General features: G+C 34.6%; 1 protein-coding gene and 2 non-coding genes across 3 annotated transcripts; 1 reads left to right on the forward strand and 2 right to left on the reverse strand.

The window, feature by feature from the left end:
* The first annotated feature begins 2521 nt into the window (after positions 1-2521).
* LOC125868714 (uncharacterized) lies at positions 2522-8971 on the forward strand. Its single transcript, XM_049549301.1, is given in 4 exon segments — positions 2522-2650; positions 8250-8563; positions 8565-8588; positions 8590-8971. Coding segments are annotated over 4 exon segments (849 nt in total).
* Positions 6369-6442, reverse strand: TRNAV-AAC (transfer RNA valine (anticodon AAC)). Its single transcript has one exon. It is a non-coding gene; the product is annotated as a tRNA-Val (tRNA).
* A 523-nt stretch (positions 8972-9494) lies between the features above and the next one.
* On the reverse strand, positions 9495-9568 carry TRNAV-AAC (transfer RNA valine (anticodon AAC)). Its single transcript has one exon. It is a non-coding gene; the product is annotated as a tRNA-Val (tRNA).
* Between the last annotated feature and the right edge of the window lie 11035 nt (positions 9569-20603).

Here is a 20603-nt window from a genome sequence, read left to right on the forward strand (position 1 = left end):
CCCTGGGTCGTGACAGGAGCTGTCCTGAAATCGGCAATGCAAAAGGCCCGGGTTCATAAAGGGCACATGTATGCTTTTGGTGGCCTTATTGCCAGAATTTGTCGTGTTGCAGGTGCTCCTAAAGAAAACGTGGATTACATGGCACCGTTATTCCCAGCGCCCATGGATATCACGAGGACAAAGGGGATCGACACTGAGTTTGGCCCAACTCTCACCACTGCAGAGCGCCATAGCAGGGATAAGCTGATTATGGCCTCGAGATGTTGCGCCACCAGAATGGCTATCTAGCTTCCACTAACATACAGTTGGGAGATGTTGAGAGGTGTTACCCGCTAAATGCCCACGCCAAGGCCCTACTTGGCATTGGTCCCGAGTTTCATGAGCCAGTCGATAATGACATTCTTACTAATGAGGTGCGACTGCGTACTAGCTCAGACGTAGAGTCTGATTCTAATAAGGAGGTAGACCCCACTCATGCAGGTGATGAGGCCGAAGGGGGTGATGATATGGAGGATTGATCAGGGAGTATTTTAACCTTACCTCTTGTATTGTTCTAATTTTTGTAAAGCACTGGGACAGTGTTAATGTTTAAGTGTGGGGTGAGGGTGAAAATCATACTTGGTCTATATATACTTTTATTGTTGAACATTGTTAGAGTCTAATTTGTATTTTTTTGTTTTATTTTGGGTTCCTTGGAGGTTGTTTTCGGTTCTTTGACCAAGGAAAGTCCTTTGAATCGTACAAAATACAAAAATATTTTATCTTTTTAGGATTGAGTCAGTAGTCGTAGTTGAGTCACATTGCCCAATGATAGATGGATGACGACCGTCTTAAGGGTGATTTCGCCATTGAGTCTTAGGTTAGTATGTGTTGAAGGCTGAAATCCCAGAAGGAATATGTATGAAAGCATGATGTGAAGTTGATGTATGAATGCATTTGAACTCTTGTATTTGACTTGAATGGTTACAGCTTAAGCTTAAATTGGACCTTGTGCATAAATTGATTGTGTTGATATGATTAATCTATTCTTGAGTAGAACTTGTTCCATGAGCAGTGAGTGATTGAAGTATCCATGTAGTGTCTCTGAGTCTAGAACTTGCCCGACATGTTATTAAAGCAAAATGAAAGTTGTGTTGTGTTTAGAAAATGATAATAGGCTTTCTTTGAAATGTCTTGAATATTAGCCTTTTCAGAAATAATATCCCTAGTATAGCCCAATTGAGCCTTTTTAGCCTTGATTTTGTTCTAACCCATGGAAGTAAGCCGAATCCCTTTTATTGATACCGTTAGTTTTTATCCTAAATCCCTAATGCACTATGTTAGGAGGAAAAGTGAAAACGGCGAAAAGAGTAAATACGGTGGTAATGTTTAGTTTGTTGGGGAAGAGAGAAAAGAGGTAGTAAAATGATCCCCCATAAGTTCAAATCGGGATTGGCCCTGGTCCTTAGGACATTGTACGCTTCGACTAAGGTGAAAAGCCTAAGTTGAAGGTGGCTAACTTGGAGAATACTTTGATGATGTCCTTGGTCCTTACAAGGACAATGTGTACCTTAACTTGAGAGAAATCTCTAACTCAAGGGTGGGTATTGTTGAGTGTCATAAAAAAAAGGAGCTATAGAAATAAAGGGGCGAGTGAGAAATAAAGGCAAGATTGGAAATACTAGTGGAAATCTACGAAGAAAGAGGGGACTAAAGAAAAGAAATAGTTGTGAATGTAAGAAGGAAATTGAATCTGGTGCATTAGGGAGGATAAGTCACTAATTTTATCTAACTGAATCCTCCCTTACCTTAAGCCTACATTACAACCTGAACAAATCCTATTTGATTTTGAGCATAGCATCCTTTATTAGTGGAGATGTACATAACGGGCAAGTTTATGGTTCTCAATGCGTGCATGTATGATGTCTTTGTTGAGTGAGAGCATGCTATGTTTGCAAAGTCCTTCAACTAAATTCAATCTGAGTTGAGTGTGTGGACTATTCTTTGGAGTGAGGGGCACTTGTTGTATGAAAGTTAGGTAATATGTAATAGTGCACATTTGTTGGTAGCTAAAAGTTGTCAAGTCAATTACATGAGTCATGCATATTTTAAATGAAATCATGCATGTGGTAACTGGTTACAGAAGAAAGTGGCGGATGCACAAATACCATAGTAGAGAGTCTAGGTCTAGGAGTAGTTAGTAAGTTGTTCGAGGATGAACAAAGCTCTAAGTGTGGGGTAGTGATCTTAGGCGTATTTATATGCCTAGAAATCTAATAATGCCTGTATTTAAGCTAAGTTTGAATTCAATGTATGTTTGTTTATAGTTTTATCGAGTCTTTTGGTTGTATATGAGCTAACCAACATGATTAGTTGTGTAGGTGAGCTTAAATGGAGAAATGAGCACTAAAATGGACATTGGGGAACACAAACGATCCAAGTCGAAAAGAAGCAAGGAGAAAAAGGATGAAATAATTTCCAGGTAGAGCACTATGTGTCCTCTCCGCGTCACGGAGAGGAATTTTAGTTTTGGTTTGCGAAAATGGATTTTGAGGCAGAGTGGTCCGTGTCAAGACCGCGTCGCGGAGAAGAGAAAAGATCTCAGAACGGAATTTGTGAAGCCCTCCGCTTTGTGCCCTTTATTGCTAGATTTGGCCGTTTCAACTTTATTGTAAATAGGTTAATATTTTATTTTATTTTATTAAGGCATTCTTTTTTTGGGTTTTGAAGAACGGCGACTTGGAGAGCTATTTCATCATTTTTTAGGGTTCTTTCCTAAACTCTTTTACGTTCGATCTCTTTATGATTATTAAACATTGCTTGATCGAATCTATTGTTATGAGTAGCTAAATACCCTAGTTCTAGGGTTGTGGCTACAGAATGATTGTAATCTATTAAGTTTTCATTGGGTTAATATTGATTATCATATGAATCTTTCTTATGTTCTTGTTTTTAGTATTTCGTGCCTGATCACCATTGAAATAAACACATTGTCCAAATTGAACTCGGGAGAGTAATAAGAGGATAGAATGTGGGGCATAAGGAGCATGATTTTCTCTTAATAATTAAGGTTAATTTGTATCTAGGATAGGGAAATACCTAGAAACCATGCTTGGTCACTATACAGGAAGAAATCGTAATGCTCGGTTCTTTGTCCAACCTATCCCCACTCAACGATGTAGTTAGGTTGTCATTTAGCGTAGGCGATTAGAGGTCAGGAGACCATGATCATACATTTAACCCTGTGATCACTGATTCGATAGTTGATTAACATCCATTTAAACAAGATAATTGCATGAATCCTGATAAGAGTTGTAGCCTTGGACTTTACCCAATCATTGTTTGAACCCTTGAAATTGAATCGTGTTTGTTATTTAATTATGTTCACTCTTGAAATCTTGAAAACACTTGTGCTTAGCTGAAAATATTGGAACAATGGAGTTTTCTAATCGTAAGTCTTTGTGGGTACGATACCCGACTCTTTATAAGAATCACTTTAATACTTGAACGACCACGTACACTTGCGTGTGCGATTTGGGCGCAACAGTATACTTCCACCCCATCTCCACCTCCACCGTCATACGTACCCGGACAATGCGAAGTGCAGTATATAATTTCATTTAAAATGTGAATTATCTAATAATTTGATTACTAATTTAATTATGTAATATTCAATATTTCTTCAATATTGAATCATTAAGCAATTTTGGTTAAATAAACAGACATATATAACTTTGGTTACAACTAGGGGTGGCAGAATGATACTCAAGTCTGTATTCAATCCCAGCCCCAATTGTATCAAATGATCCCATGACCTGGTGAATAAAATTTATCTTAGGTATGTGAGGTCATGCTATTGCATTAAAGGCCATGGAATGATAAGGATTCACATTTCAATTATTTATTAAGTATCAAAAAGTCATCCTTAAAAATATACTTCTTATTTATGGATCGTATTTTAATCCGAAAAGGGTCAAAATTGCTCCTGAACTATGCGAAATAGACCACTTATACCCTCCATTACATTTTGGGATCAAAAATACCCCCGCAGTTATCCTAGGAGACCACAAATACCCTCAAGAGTTAACACCCCAATTTTTTAGTGACGTGGCAAGCCATATGGGACTAAACCCTCCACCTAAGCATTGCCAACTAAGATTCACTACAAAGAACTTGACTTTTAGTGGCAACAAAGTCGCCACAAAATCCCAAAATATTGTCACTAAAGGTTATGAATGATTTTTAGTGGTGACTAAGGCTCCAACAACCATTCGCTAGTAAAACCTATTTTTTCAACCAAAAAATATGATAATTAATTTTCGATTGCGACCTAATTTTCTAAAATAAATAACTTGCAATATCCATATTAAAAACATCCAATATTATTACGAAAAATAATCAAAATTACTTCTTGATTTAAATCTCCTACTATAAAAAAGGGGGGGGGGAACGAAAAAAAATTCAATTTGCAAACCAAAAAGAAATTTTTCGGTGCGAAATTCATCTTATTGGTAGGTGAGGGATTCATGATATTTTTGGTAGTGTAATAGGTGTGAAATTCATGACTTTTTTGGTAGGTGTACCACTTTTGGTAGGTGAGTAGTCCATTTTAAAGATTTTATTATAATATTTTTTTTGCTAAGTGTCTTAATCTTGATATCTCTTTAATATTATTTATGATATACTATAGATATAACATATCTTGGGTTCTTAGGTACATATATAAATTTTCTTCCATTAATTGTTCTAATAGTTTTATATCTTCCATAGATTCTGTCCAATATTATAAATATTTGTAGTTCATTTTAGTTTCTTTCGTAGTCTAAATCATGTAGGTCTATTTCATACCATTGTTGGTTCAATCAATCTTTGCAAGTAAATTGAAAATTTTATGGTTCATTTTCCTCTTCTATTTCAATATATTGGAGAACGCTTTGGCTTCATTCTAAAGGTCAATTTCTTGATATTCATTTAATTCATTTCATGTTTGTTAGTATAGTGTTTTGATAAATTTATTACTCTTTTATAATGTTTGATCTTATTTTAGTTTTCTTTGTTAGTTTATTAATTTTCTTGATGCAACAATATTAATAAGTATATCTTTTATTTAAATTAATCTTTCATATTTTAATAATTACTTTGCGAAAAAAATAAAATCAAAAGAAAATGTAACATATTGTGACAAGAAATGCAAAGAAATAGACTTTTTAATTGAATGCAAAAATAAATAAGACTCATAATTATGAACAGTAATATAAATATATTGGCAATAAAGTATATTACGATTCAAATTATTTCATGTGATATATATGGTGGATATCATTAAGGTCATTTTTTTTCTTGTTTTTTTTAAGGGCAAAAAAATTTGTTGCTGATTTGATTTACTTAATTCGTTCCTCTTTTAGTTAGTTTACTTATTGGACATTAGAGTAATGAATAATTTTTTTAAAAAAAAAAACGCTAAAAGGGTTTAAGTTGACTTTTTGTCATTAATTTTGGTTACTAGTATAACATATTTGGTTGATGAATTACATCTTTACAGAGTCACAATGATTAATTTTAACAAAAACGATTTAAAGCATTTAGACTTTTAAACGAAGATTTCGAATTTTAAATAATTTTGATGATTAAATTTCTTTAAATTAAATTGTTAGAAGCATGATTAGGCTGATGATAATAATAGTAAATTTACTACTTGAAGAATAATACACACATTTTAGACATAAAAATATAAACATAAATAATTTTTGGTAAGGTTGGAAAGCGCACATTAATAAAACAAGTCAGTTTACAATAAATTAAAGAAGGCTGAATATAAGTAAATTTACTAAGCTAATAAGTATAATATATCCAAAATTAAGTCAAGCCAGATATAAGTCAATGAAGCGACCGTGCTAGAACCACGGGACTCGAGAGGTGCTTTACACCTTCCCCTCGGTCAACAGAATTCCTTATCCGGATTTCTAGTTCGCAGACCAATAAAAATTAGAGTCAACTTCATTTTGATTAGGGATCTAAATAAGGTGACTTGGAATACCAAAACGCAATTCCAAGTGACGACTCTAAAATAAAATAATCCCTTTTTCGAAATGTCACTTTAATTGGAAAAACTTTATTTTCAAACCATATCAATCTGGGAAAAAATAGGGGTGTGACAGATTACATGAAACACTTGCCCAACCATTAAACCAATAACCCGATATCAATAAAATAGTATTGTTTAGTCGGTCCGGATATCTGCCAAAAAGAAAACGGACAAATCAAGTCTTGAAGCGAACATGTAACACTTATGTAACACTTGCTCAACCATTAAACCAATAACATGATATCAATAAAGCAGTATCGGTTCTTCTGTTCGGATATCCGCCAAAAAGATTTAAAAAAGGAAATGGCTTCGCCCGGACTCGAACCGGAGACCTTCAGTGTGTTAGACTGACGTGATAACCAACTACACCACGAAACCTGCTTTTTACTTTATGTATCACAATATTAACAACAATTAAACTACTTTTTGTTTAATATTATTTGACTTCTTACCCCTTTCGTCTAAGGTGGCTCCGTCTATAGGTCTGGGGAGAGTAGAGTATACACATATCTTACTTCTACCTCGTGGAGGTAAAGAAACTATTTTCAAAAGACCCTCAACTTAAATAACATATATCAAAGTAGATTTTAAGACAGAAAAACATAAGTAATGAACACATGCATCACAAATAATAAGAAAAACATTCTAAAGCATACAGAGAAAAATAACAATAACCACCATTTAATAAAATGATAGCCGAATCATAATATAATAAACAACAGATAACAAAAAAAATTGAGGGACCATTATCAATTTCAATACTTCTATCCAAACACGTCACTCTATTTATTTATAAAATCGATTTCAAGACTTAAAATTACTTATCAACTATTTACAATCAGCTAATTCAAAAGGATTCTGAATTATTTCCTAAAAAAAATATATATTTAAATAGTATGAACATAGCTTTTTCTTTGCAATAGTAGTTGTATAACCACTACTACTTTTTCTCTTTCCCAATTAAACGTTGGCTTAAATAATATATATTGACCATTCGTAATCGTGTGAATAATACAACAGACTTGAATCATCTCAACTTTTGCTCCAACTTATCTCTGGGATCTGCTGATTTGGTGAGTGTTCTTTCATTATTTCTTCAAAATCTTATGAATTGTTGTATAATTGTGCAGTAAAATATTTCATCCGTTTCAATTTGTTCGTCTTATTTTTCCTTTTAAGTTTTGTTTAAAAAAGAATGTCTCTTTTCATTTCTGGCAACTCTTTAATCCAACTTTCTACATGATATATTTAAAACCATTCTACATATCTTCAATTTAGCATCATAAGATTCAAAAGTTTTCTTTAATTTATTAAACTTTGTGTAGTCAAATTGAGACAAACAAATTGAAATGGAGGGATTCGTTCTTAAGATATAAATATGAAGTAGATGTATGTATGGCTATGGTTAATTTGTTTTACAAAAGGTAGAGCCAGGCTGAAGTAGTATTGGAAATAGGTGATTATATAATTTCAGTTTATCGAGGACATGACCTTAGATACGAGGTCAAGGAGCGAGGACATAAATTAGGATAAGAGGTTAGTTAGATAGTTGAGTGTTGTCTCACATATTCTTTTATACTATTAGTCATATTATTCTAGCAGTTGTTTGTCCTTTGAGTACGGTTATTATCTCTGGTTTCTATTGCTCTTCAATTATCGTTTAGCTAAATTGACTGCTGTTTAGAATGATTAGTCAGGTTGACTGTAGTATTATGTCATGACTTTTTTCATTTCAGTTTATTATTTCTCTATGTTGTTTTTATCTCCCAAGCTAAGGGTGTATCAAAAATAGTCTTTCTACCTCTAAGGTAGTGGTAAGGTCAGCATAGACTCTACGACCTCCCACACCCCTCTTTGTGCAATTGCAGTGGATATGTTGTTGAAGTAAAAGATGCTAATGTATTCTAAGAAGTGATCACTTTTTATGGTATGTTCTGATTAAAGTTTGTGCTAAATTTGTAAGGAACATAAGTTTCTATGGCTTCATCCAACCATATCAATAGTGCTGAAGCAATTGAAAGAAGTGATGATCTTGTTCTCAAGATTCTAGTACTCCTCCCAGCAAAACCTCTGTTCAAGTTCAAATTAGTTTCTAAACGTTGGCAATCACTCATTTCTGATCCTTATAAATCGTCCTCGTGGAGGCCTCAAACTTCCCCGAGTGCACTCATTGTCCAGAGGTTAGCTTGGTTATCCGAGGATCAATGTGACTAACTTCTCTGTCTTTCCTCTGGAAAAAGAGTATATTTCTGGTAGTCGACTCTTGGATTTCATCAAACGCAATGCTTTAACTGATATGATGATTGAAATTTTGAGCTCGTGTGGTGGTTTAATTTTATGTTGTTGTCATAAACCACAGATCAGAGAGTACTACGTCTGTACTACGCAATTCACCATTGTTCCAAGTCTAGATATGAGTGATACAGAATCACCTCACTATAGAATTCTTAAGGTTGGCTTGCATTATAATGAGATGTACTCTTCAGAGACAAACTCCTGGACGTGATCCGTTTCCAATGTCAATTCGAAACCACGGGAGTTTTCTTCAATGGAGCAATCTTTTGGGCGTTTAATAGCTGGTGTTATTTCAATATGGATACAGAGACTCTGCGCTACTTAGACAATCCAATGCAAGAAATGATCAATACTACTTATCCATATACAGATTATTGGCTTGGATGTGTCAACGAGCGTTTGTATTTTGTTGGCCCTGCAGACAACGGATGGATCCCTCATGTCAGCGTGTTTGAATTGGGAAACGACTACTTGTGGAGCCTAAAGTATAGGAATGATCCATTGGAAACTTGGAGTAGTTTTCTTTCGGTTATGGCAAGAGAAGATGAACTATTTATGGCAATATACATGCATGATCGTGACCCAAGTGATCATGTTAATCAAGCTAATTAGTGATAATACTTGCAGCATGGTCTTGCCATTACATGCTTCTGCTCCCTTTGGGTCTGCAAGTAAAGTTTATCATTTCATTGAGAATCCATTCTTGGCTATCTAAGTAGGCATCTATGTGTAATAGGTACGTATACAATCAGTCAAGACTTCTCTATAACAATAATTTGGTATAATGATCAAGTTTCCTTTGGAATCGATTATGTTATGTTATATTATATGTTCTTTATAATTGAATCTGATCCACTAAGTAGTTGTAAAGTCTATCATCCCCAAAACTTCACTTCATGGGGACTAAGGTATGTTGTTGTTGTTTTGTAAGAGTGGAACTTCACAAATATATTGTGTTTTTATGTTTATCTCTTTCATCCTTTTTGTGCCTTAAACTTATGTTCAGTTTGAAACTAAAAGTCTCGAATTCAATCATTGCAAATTAAAACTATCCTAATAGAGAAAGAAGGAAAATTAAGCCTTATGAGACACGATTTTTACGAGTTTACGAGAAAAGAGGAGAAAAAAAAAGGCTTGGCTTCGCCCGGACTCGAACCGGAGACCTTCAGTGTGTTAGACTGACGTGATAACCAACTACACCACGAAACCCAATTTATTACATTTTTCCTCGTTTATGACCATGTCAGTCAACACATTTTTCTGAAAAATGTTTGAAAAGTAAATTTCATTACTGACATTTCAAGTTGATTATCTCGTTCTTACCTCTAATCCCCACACTTTACCATGTACCCTGACCCCCATACTCTTATTTATCTAAATTATGCATATAAATATTTTGCGAAATAATATTTTTTTGCTTGCGCCTTACTCCAAGACAAAAATAAGTAAGAAAATTACTTGATTTTCAAGAAAAGCATTATCATATGGTTGTCGTGTCCTTGAGAATCATGTCATTTGCATTGATGTGTTGCCATCCGCAGTCATAGTTAAAAGAGTTGATATATTTTAAGTAGTTTTGTCTATGTAATAGGCGTTTGAGAACACAAGTGAAATCATTAAAAAAAAAAAAAAATGAATCAAAAGTGTCTAATAATACTTTATTATGTATTTGGATGCGCAATTGAATATGTTGAAGTTTCAATATTTAAATAGAATTATTAATAAATTTAAGAGATTGTCTATATATTCTTCCTTGATATTAATTCTTGTTGTTGTTGTAGTACTAGAAATTCAAAATTCCGAACTATACTTAAAAGTGTGTCATCTTCTAATGCTTTAGTGGTCCATGAGTTCTAACTGGGCAGTGAAATCAGAAATTTTACTATGCGTATCGATTTCAATCGAAGACTTGGGGTAGCTTGCTTATTTTTTGGCTGTTGCAACATAATTGTATGTTCTTCTTTTTTGGGTGATTTTGACATGAATGATTGCTTTTGTCTTCGCTAGGATTTAAACCTGAGACCTCAGTTTCTTCTCCCAATTACAATCTGAAAATATTTGCTACTGTAGAATACAAGTTCTATATATGTGGAATTGCTTAGTATGGAGGTAGAGGATGGGCTTAGCCAATCGCCAGAAGAAGTCCTTGTCTCAATTTTTTCTCTGTTGACAATGGAACAAGTAGTGGCCACAAGTTTCCTTTCGAGTCTTATTTTTAAAGGGTTAACATGCCTTGAAGCAGACAACATTTGTAGACAGTGAAATATTATAAGATAAATCCATATTAATTTTTTTGTTAAATCATAAATTTATAATATGTTGATCGAGTGAGGTTAATATAGTTGGATCAATATTTCAATTAATATTATATAATTTAAATGAAGTGTAATACATTTGTGTCAGCATGTTAGGTTGACAAGATAACCCAACTCATGGTCTCTATGCCCAAGGTATGAAAAAGACGCACACAAACACATATATATATATACATATAGAGTAGTCTTGCTCTTTATTGATGATTTGCAAGCCCTTCCGCATACATATACCATTGAAGGATTTTCAGACTAATTCAACCATCATGTTTATGCCTAAACCCCAGAACAAAATACTAAGCTATTCATAAAATTTACAAACGAAATACAGCAACAACAAGACTACACAACTTCCTCTTTGACACTCTTCTTTTGCAAAAGAAAATAAACCGGAATATCGAGCCCACAATATGTAGCAAGGCAAGGCTCTAGCCACTTCCTTCGTTTACGCCCTCAAGATGCTCCTACATCGCATTAATGGAGTGAGAACAAAAATTATTTTGCTCGCACCAAATTAGTCATATCGAGATTTGGATGATTACCCTTCCCCTAATCTTATTCTTTTGTCAGATTCAGTTGCACTTTCAATGTGAATATAGAATGAAAAAGTCGAAAGTAATCAATTTTATAGTCCATCCATTGAAATGCAGCTATTGAGTTATCTGTTTATTCTTCCGGTAAAAGAACACACATGTGAAATATGGACTAAAAAGATCAATAATCAGGTTTGCTAAAAGACTCCGTATAGATTATATGTAAGTAATTGTTTTTTCCTATTTTATCGAACAAATGTTTATCTAAGGTAAATGCGATTATTACTGTTGCACCATCTTCTAAATAACAAATGAAGTTTCTTACAAAAAAAAAAAAAAAAACAATGAAATTTGATTCTGAATAATACTGTAAAAAGCAGAATGAAAGCATATCACACCTTTACCGTCTTTCCAAATACTCTCATAAGCAAGCCCATAATGACCAAAAGTTTCCTTGTCAAAATTTCCACCTCTGTAACCCCATATAAAAATTGAATTTCCCTCTTCAATCATGACTTCTTTCCTACTGGACTTTCTGAATTATAAATTCCGACTCCTTTTTCTCTCTTATATAATGTGATAGCTCTTTTGATAATTTTTTCTGCAAACTTTACATGTTTTCCCGTTTTGCTGTAATTAAATGCCTCAAAAATTATCTTTGCTAAATCTATAGAATCGGTGTGCTTCTAGAACCATAATTATCTAGCATAAATTATCTTTGCTAAATCTATAGAATCAGTGCTTCTAGCATCATAGTTATCTATCATAACAAGATAAGCATTGTTCATTGATCCCAACTTATCTCGTAACATGTACAACAAGAAAATCTCTACCAAGTCCTTCATAGTTGGGCAGCAAAGACTGATTTGTATTAGCCTAATTACCATGCACAAAAATAAGATGGATATGAAGAGCAAGTGATTGACTCAAGCTAATTAGTGACCTAAAGTCAAAAATAAATTGGAGGCATAACATTTTTTTATTTTTGAGATCCAAAGTTATTTCTTCCTTTCTAATGAAAAATATACCAAAATATTTTTTTAATTTTATGGTCTTAAACATGTTATGTGGAAGTTAAATTTTAAAATTGATAAAAAAGAAGAAACATTCTTTAATGTTTTGAAATGAACTGAAAGAAAGACACAATATAAATATTTTTCTTCGTAAAAAATACTTATAATAATTTTTATTATTACTAAAAAAAATGAGGGTGCAAACAGCATAGATACCTTGTTTTGGACGTTTCCATGAAAGTCATTAGTAGTTGTAGAGCTATAAGATCGTTGGCTCAAAAGAATTTAAATTTTAACCCATGTAACTAAATAAAGATCACTCCCTGATGCCTCGTCTGCATGGGGTGTCTTCCCCTTCAAACAGTCTTTGAAATGCGATAATTAGAAAAGTTGTTTTCGAATTGGGTCAACAAACCAGCTCAGCAATACGATTACCTCATTCGCGACATAAGTTTGAAATCATTTGGATGATTGTTGACAGGCTAACAAAAATTAGCCCATTCTTGCTGGTCAGGTCTATTTTTATAGTCAAGGATTATGCATAATTTTATATCAAGTAAATAGTTAGGTTCTACGATCTGCAAGTATCCATTATTTCTGACAAAGGGGCACAATTTACAGCTAACTTTTATAGGTGCTTTTAGAAAGGTTTGGGAACATAGGTTAATCTGAGTACAACTTTTCATCCCTAGACAAACAGCCAAGCCGATTAAATAATTTAGATGCTCGGGGATATGTTACGAGTGTGCGTGGTAGACTTTAAGAGAAGTTGGGATGAACATTTGTCTCTTATTGAGTTTGTGTATAATAACAACCACCATTCCAGAATTAGAATGACTCCTTATAAGGCTTTTTATATGGGCTAAAATGAAGATCTCCAATTAGATGGCTCGAGGTTGGTGAGTCAGGGTTGATTTGACCTGACTTAGTATATCACACAATGGAGCAGGTTAAACTTATTCGAGAGCAGTTGTTAACAGCCTAGAGCTGCCAGATGTCAGATTTTGATATGTGACAACGTGGCTTGGAGTTTTGTGTTGATGATTGGGTATTCATGATGGTCTTGACTATGACTGGTTTTATGAGGTTTATAAGGAAGGAAAATATAAGCCCAAGATTTATTGGGCTATCTCAGATCCTCAGAAGGGTAGGCCAAGTAGCTAATGAGCTAAAGTTCCCTTCGGGGATAGGGTTTGTTTGTCTAATCTTTTATTTGTCGATGTTGCAGAAATACATATGAGACCCTTTTTCAGGTTGTCCCGGTTGGGGATATTCAGATCTTAGAGAACTTGTCCTACAGCAAGACTCCAGTTGCGATACTAGATTGGTAGGTCCGCAGATTGAGAACCAAAGGTGTGGCTTCCGGAAGAGTATGCCTACCTAGATCACATAGCTGAGGTGAGTTACCCCTTCTGTTGAATTTTTGTATTACAAGTATGATTTGATTCAGATATTTGTTTATTGAAGTGCATCTTGTTAGTATTGTGTATCGGCTATCGCCCTGTGACTTGTTTGGACAAGAACTTTCTGCATTTTAAGTTTTCAGGTAGGCACGTTTATAGAGAAGACTCTCTCGAAATTCCAGCAACTACTAAGGACTTAATTAATTAACTATGTGACTCTGATTGTTTTTTATTTGAGGACAAAGTTCCGAAGGGGGTACCCCTCCCTTTCAAAATATTCAAATCAACCCATACCTTTAGGGCAAAACTAAGAGTGAGTTATATGTTAATAAGGATGTGTAAACTTATTTGAATGGTTCAACAATCGTATTTAAGTTTTGAGGTCTAGCAAGTTGTAAAATAAAAGACGACAAAAGTTATCATAAAGTACTTTAATTTTTTTCCCCAATCTATAAAGAGTTAGAATAACCACAATCTATCAAATCAAAATTGTACGAGTCTAGTTTCCAACACATCAAACCGTTTGTCCATACAACTTCAAAATAGAAAGATATTCATGTTTTTGCGAGACAGTGCAAACGAACATGTGAATGGTCCCCATGCCGAAGGAGGCTTATACATATATTCTCCTTCGAGATTTATTTAGTCTTTCATGGAAAAATTAGAAAATCCAGCAACTTAATACCTTAGATCACCAAAATTATTGATTTGTAACACCCCAGAAAATTTTTCAAACTAAGACTCAAACCGGTCATCGTAGTGAGTGAGATTTTACCGAGAAATTTAAAATTTCTTAAGTGTTAAGTTCACTAGATGTAGCACCTTGAGTTCGAAAAAGAACTAAATTGGAAATAACAAAATCTGAAATTTTGCAAGTTAAGCTAAGTATGAGTTTTGGGTCAACTTCAAACGACCATAACTTCTAGCTCAAGATGAGTTAGGTATGATACCAGATACCGTAGGAAATACCTTTGAATTATCTTTCCAACGCCGCCAAGTTTGCTAAGTTTCGAGTTCGGATGAGTGAGATATGACCTTTTGAAGTTAGGCTGTCCAGTTAAGGAAAGTTAGCCGGAAATAGTAAAGGGTATTTTGGTCTTTTCCTTAACCAATCAGATTTAATTCATTTTTAGTAAGGTTTTAGGAGTATAATCTGATTAGGTTCAGTTTTATAATCCTAGTTTACGCCTAGGGTTTTAGTTGAGAGTTCAAGAAGAGAAAAAAAAGAGAAAAGAGGAGAGGATCAAGCGTTTGTCGAGATTCTTGCGTCTTGTTGCGGATTTTCGCCATGGGTTTGATCCCTAAGAGGTATGTAAGCTTCCTTAGTGTTGGTTTTGTTCACCCACACACCAAACATGTTATTTTCAGGGCAAATTTCATTCTTGAAGTTGAAAGATTTGAGTTCTTGATAGGTGTTCTTGAAGTTCATTCTAAATCTTGTTGTGTTGGGTTTTGGATGATTTCTTGAGATCAAAGTGAGTGTTTTTAAGGGCTTTATTGAGTATATTAGAGTGCACTTATGTTAAGTAATTGATTCTAAGTGATTGGGGAAGAAACCATTCGATTCTAGGCGAATTAGGGTGAGAAAACGAGCAAGGAAAATTCATCGATTTTCTGGCTTGGGCGCCAGCCAGAGCGCCCCAAATCCTCCTCCGAAGTTTAGGGGCTGGTGCCCCGCGCTACCCATAGCGCCAGGGTTGCCTGCCCCCTCCAGTTTGTCGTTGGTTGCCCCGTTTGAGTTCGTTTAAAGTGCACATTCACTCATTTTCGATTTTAACTACTCTAAGCTACTTCTAAACACCTAGAAATCATTCATAACATGATCATAACCTTGAATTCATAATTCAAATTCAAGGTAGAGCTAAGAGTTAAGTTTTGAGAGTTCTTTCGAACATTCTAAGAAAGTCCCTTTGAGTCCTTTTATGGAGTCTTCTACAATTTCTAGTAACTTGTTTCAAGATTCGAGTAAGTGAGCATGAGAGTGAGGAGAATGTATTCATGAGCCTACTTTGTCATCATGAGATCTTTCATAGCATGAACCATAACTCTTGATTTCATAATTCACATTCAGGAGAGAGTTAAGAGTAGAGTTCAAGAAAGCCTTTGAGTTCGATTGTGAACCTTTTGAGATCAACTATTGATTTGAACTAAATTTTGAGAAAGTAAGTATGAGAATGAGAAGAGTTATCATGAGTTCCATAATGTTATGTAGACCTACAAGTCAAGTCGTTCATGCCCATAAATTTCGCGTGAACTCCATAAGTTGAGTATCTATGAGGGGAGTAATATCTCCAAGTCCTAAGTCTTAAGTATTGAGTTTCTAACCCATTTTAGATTTCATTCCTAATAATGGTACTATTATATGTTACCCATGAAGTCCTTGAGTTGGGTTATTCATGTCCATAATTTCGCATGAACCCTATAAGTCGAGTAGTCTTGAAACGAGAAGTATCTTTGAGTCCTTGAGTTGAGTAGTTCATGCTCATAAATTCTGCATGAACCCTCTAAATTGAGCATTCTTGAAGTGAGTAGTATTATTGAAGTTCTTGAGTTCCAAGTATTGAGTTCTATCTATGGTTATTGGAAACCTTGCATTGAGTCGTTCACGTCCATAATTCGGCATGAACCATATTTTAAGAAGTCTTTTACAAACGTTTTAATTTTGTTTTTAAGACTTAAGTTTTGAGTTAAGCAAAGAGTAAAGAGTAAAGAGTTGAGTTCTTTTCTTTAAAATGATATATGGGAACTAAGTATTCCCAAGAGTAAATGTTTTCACATTTAAGTTGAGAGGAAACTGAGATTTCCAAAAGAGTTTTGAACAACAAAAAGGGAACATTGATTCCAAGAGAGATTTTAAGCTAAGTTTGAGTAATTATCTCAAACTAGAGAATAATTTATTTTAAAAACATATGAGCTAAGTGTATTTTGGGAATAGTATTGAGCACCAATATAGGGATGTGAGTTCATAGTAACTCAAGCCCTCATAAACCATGTAGCCATCATGGGCAGAAAAAAGGGTCATACTTTTTAGATGATTCCTTAGTGCTTTTTGGCATAGACTAGTGGATCCACTTAGTAGTTCAGGTTCTATACCGATGGCAAGGTATAGGACAGTCATTGGCAACATGAGGTAAAACGTTGTACCATCATTTAGGCTCATAGTGATGGTTGTCGGTTAGAGAAACTCCCACAGAAGTTATTGTATTCTTATATACGCAGTTAATTGTATTTTTACATACATTTTAGAGTTATGTTGTATCCTTGCATACACATAGAGTTGACAACATGTTTTTTTAAATAGTTTGTTTCTTTATATTGCACTTGTTTTAAATTGCTTTATATTGAAATGAGTTCAGTCATATTGAGTTGAGTATCCTGAGTTGAGTACCCAGAGTTGAATATCATATCTTTGAGTTGAGTATCTAATCTCTGAGTTGAGTATCTTATCCTTGAGTACTTCTGAGTTGAGTAAGTTTGAGTAGTTTTGAGTATCCTTGAGTATTTCTTGAGTTGAGTAAGTTTGAAAAGAGGTAAGTATGTTTCCTTTTTATCAAGTTTCAAGCTTATGTTATGCGTTAGAATTCCTCTTACATGCCCGTACATTCCATGTACTGAGCCATTTGGCCTGCATCTTCTTATGATGCAGACACAGGTATTCAGGATCATCAACAGGAGCTTCGTTGATACATCCGAGAGTTCGAGTTAGCTATGGTGAGCCTCCTTATTTCTGAAGGATTTTATTTACTTTTCAATCTAGTCAAGATGTCGTGGGTCTTGTCCCAACTTCCATCTTTATCAGTTAGAGGCTTCATAGATAGTCGGTATAGTTGAGAAGTCTGTATCATTTATTTTGTTAAATGTTTAAAGACTTAAGTTGCCTATTTTATGGCCAGTTGAATATTATTTTATATTCAGAGATTTTCATTTGAGTTAAAGTTTTGTATTTCAGTTTCATGAATTTTATTCGGTTTTAAGCTTTTGTATGCTTAAGTTAGTCTTCCGCTTATAGTCAGCCAGGATGAGGGTTCGCTTGGGGACCAGCAATGGTCTTCGAGTGCCGGCCATGTCCAGGGTGTAGGCATGGGTCGTGACATGATTTTTTCGACTAAGTCCTTGAAAGAAATTGTTCTACACATTGAGCTTTTCATTGTGGTATAGTTTGAGATGATAATTTCATAGTGTATCACCGTTGATATTGTCAAAGCAAGAGATTTGCTGCATTGTGAGGTTTCGAGTTGTATCCCAAGGTTGAGATCAAGGTAAGAGTCTCCTTTCATTAATTCTAGCTTCGATAACCCACAAACAGTAATTTACAGCGGGAATCCATATTGGTTGTTGGATGGCGTCGTAGTAATTTCTACCCATATTTATTGATTGAGAATAGTCCATGTTGTAATACCTTGGTCTGGGCAAAGTACTAAATCTGCCTAAATTCGATCGGAAAATGTATATTAAGGCTAGATCTTTTCTCAGCAAGTTTTCTTCGTCGTATAGTTGATACAACTTATTTTTTTCATCTCCATAGTGCTCATAGCCATAATATTTGTTGATGGAGTGGGATGCTGAATATATATATATATAGCTGTTCCAACATATTCAAAGTAACTTTAAGAATTTTCTTGTATAAATTGTCATCTCTTAGTGTTGGGTTTTATTTTTCCTGACTTTCTTACCATAAATATGTTTTTCTTTTAAGAAAATGTTTAATATTTTGACTAGTTCTTTTCTTGTAGGAAAGGTTTTAGGAGTCCATAAATATAAGCTTGTTCCTTCTAACTTAATTAGCATTCACAATGTAGTCCTATGGTTTTGAGAGTTTTGGTTATGGGGGAGAATTTTGTGAACCTCCTTGTATTCCGAGTGAATTGGTTGATGTTGTTTCTCTCAATATTTTGTACTCTCATATTTATAGTGGATTGCTCATCTCCTTTGTGGATGTAGGTCGATTGACCGAACCACGTTAAATCTTTGTGTCTTTTGGTATATTTCTCGTTTGTCTTCTTACTCATGATCTTTCGAGGTTTGCTTTGCTAGCTTCCGCATGACACCTAATTATTTTGGTCCTAACACTTGGTTAGTTAGTGATAGATTGTTCCTTGCCGATGCCTTAATGGCTTTGTAATTAGCTGCTTAGTATTTCACATTTATATTGATAGCATAACAATTAATGTGACATGGAAATTATGTGATTGCAACGCCTATAAACTACTTATAGGCCTTTGGTGTATCTTGACGCCTATAGAGCTAAAGAATTAGAGTTGTAGTTTTACCTTCAAATAAATAGAATCGTGGCTTCCTTTTCAGTTATGATGGTGAGTGGTAGGTGTTTCACCTATTTGTTAGCGACCATATACTTTGCTACAACATGTAGATTGTTATGCAGGTTGCTTAGAAAGTCACCTTACTTATTGATAAATTAAAAGATTATTTGATGCCCACGATGGCTACCTCGTCAGTTGTTAGTATTTGGGACAATACATTTGAGCCATATACATATAGATGTCCCTTTATTTGTTTCCTAGAAAGGCTATTTACAAGCATACCTTGGATTATGGGGAAATACTTTGCTTATAAGAGGTATAAAATATTTAGAAAGACCATATTGAAGCTTGCAGAGCTATATTGAAGTCTACTCACTTATGAACTTCATGTATGCCTAAGTTGACATTACTAACCCTCAGTAGAGTTTTGTGTGCTTGAGGTGTTGTTAAAGGAGCCCATAAGGCACAAATACAACTCTAGGATCCCAAAAGGCTCAAGATACAAATTCATGAGCTAAGTATGCTCAAGATACATTAAAAGGTAGAAAAAATATGGTAGTTGTTGTAACCAAGTTACACATAGCCTTATTCGATTAAGTTAGTTGTTGTTGATGATATAAACATTCTTCATTGGGATCTATATGTTTTTAATAAAGACCTATATTTAGGTAAGACGTAGTGATTATTTGTATTAGTTGTAGGAATTTTACTTATTCTTTCGGGGCAATATAACATATTTCCTTAGGGGCTATCAAGATAAGTGGACACCTACAGGTTATTCCAATAGCCTCCGGAGCTAATATAAAGCCAATGCGCTATTATGGTTATCTATGGGATTATGTTAAGGCATGTTCACTTACGAGCCACTTGACTACCAAAAAGGGATATATGTTGATGCCCACGGGGCTATGTTGATCTCTAAGAGGGATATGTGATGCTTATGAGGCTATATTGATGCCTAAGAGGTCATATAATGCCTAAGAGGCTATATACAGTATGCCTAAGAGGTTATACGCAGAGTGCTTAAGGAGCTATTGAGTGGTAATGATTGTTTATGGAGCTAGAGAATTGCCAATATGGGTATATAGATTAAATTCTACTTACTGAGCTCGAGTAAGTTACAGTATTTGTTGATTGCACCTGCCGATCTTATGAGGCTCGAGTAGGTTGAATTGTTTGTTGTTTGTAACTGATGAGCTTATGGAAGCCCAAGTACATGGCTATCTGACTAGTGTTTGTTTGCTAGATTCAACAGCAGGTTAGTGTTCTCACCTTATTCTTGACTTATTTACTTTCTTTCAGTAAATTACAATACATGTTAAGTTATTTTATTGTCTTTTATACTCGATAAATTATTTCATAGTAAAGTCCCAATGCATGGGGGATACATTCTTGTCTATAGGTCCTACTAGATAGGTACACAAGTCTCCTTATATTAGTAGTGTTGTCGAGTTACGGCAGATTGGTCAGTTCCACTTTCTCCGGAGTTTTCAAGTATAGAGTTTTCCTAATGTTTTGTCATGTTCAGTTGATGGGTAGGTCGGGGCCCTATCCCAATCAAGTATATTACTCTTAGAGGCTTGCACTCTTTAGATTGTAGATGTGTGTTGTCAAGTATGATGACTTGTTGTTTTTCCCTTTTACCATAATGACTTGTTAGCATTGATCGTAGAGTGTTATACATGTTCAGTTCAAATGTTTCTAGATTTCTTGGTGGCCTAG

This window comes from Solanum stenotomum, chromosome 6 (genome assembly GCF_019186545.1).
Source record: "Solanum stenotomum isolate F172 chromosome 6, ASM1918654v1, whole genome shotgun sequence".
Lineage (NCBI taxonomy): Eukaryota > Viridiplantae > Streptophyta > Magnoliopsida > Solanales > Solanaceae > Solanum > Solanum stenotomum.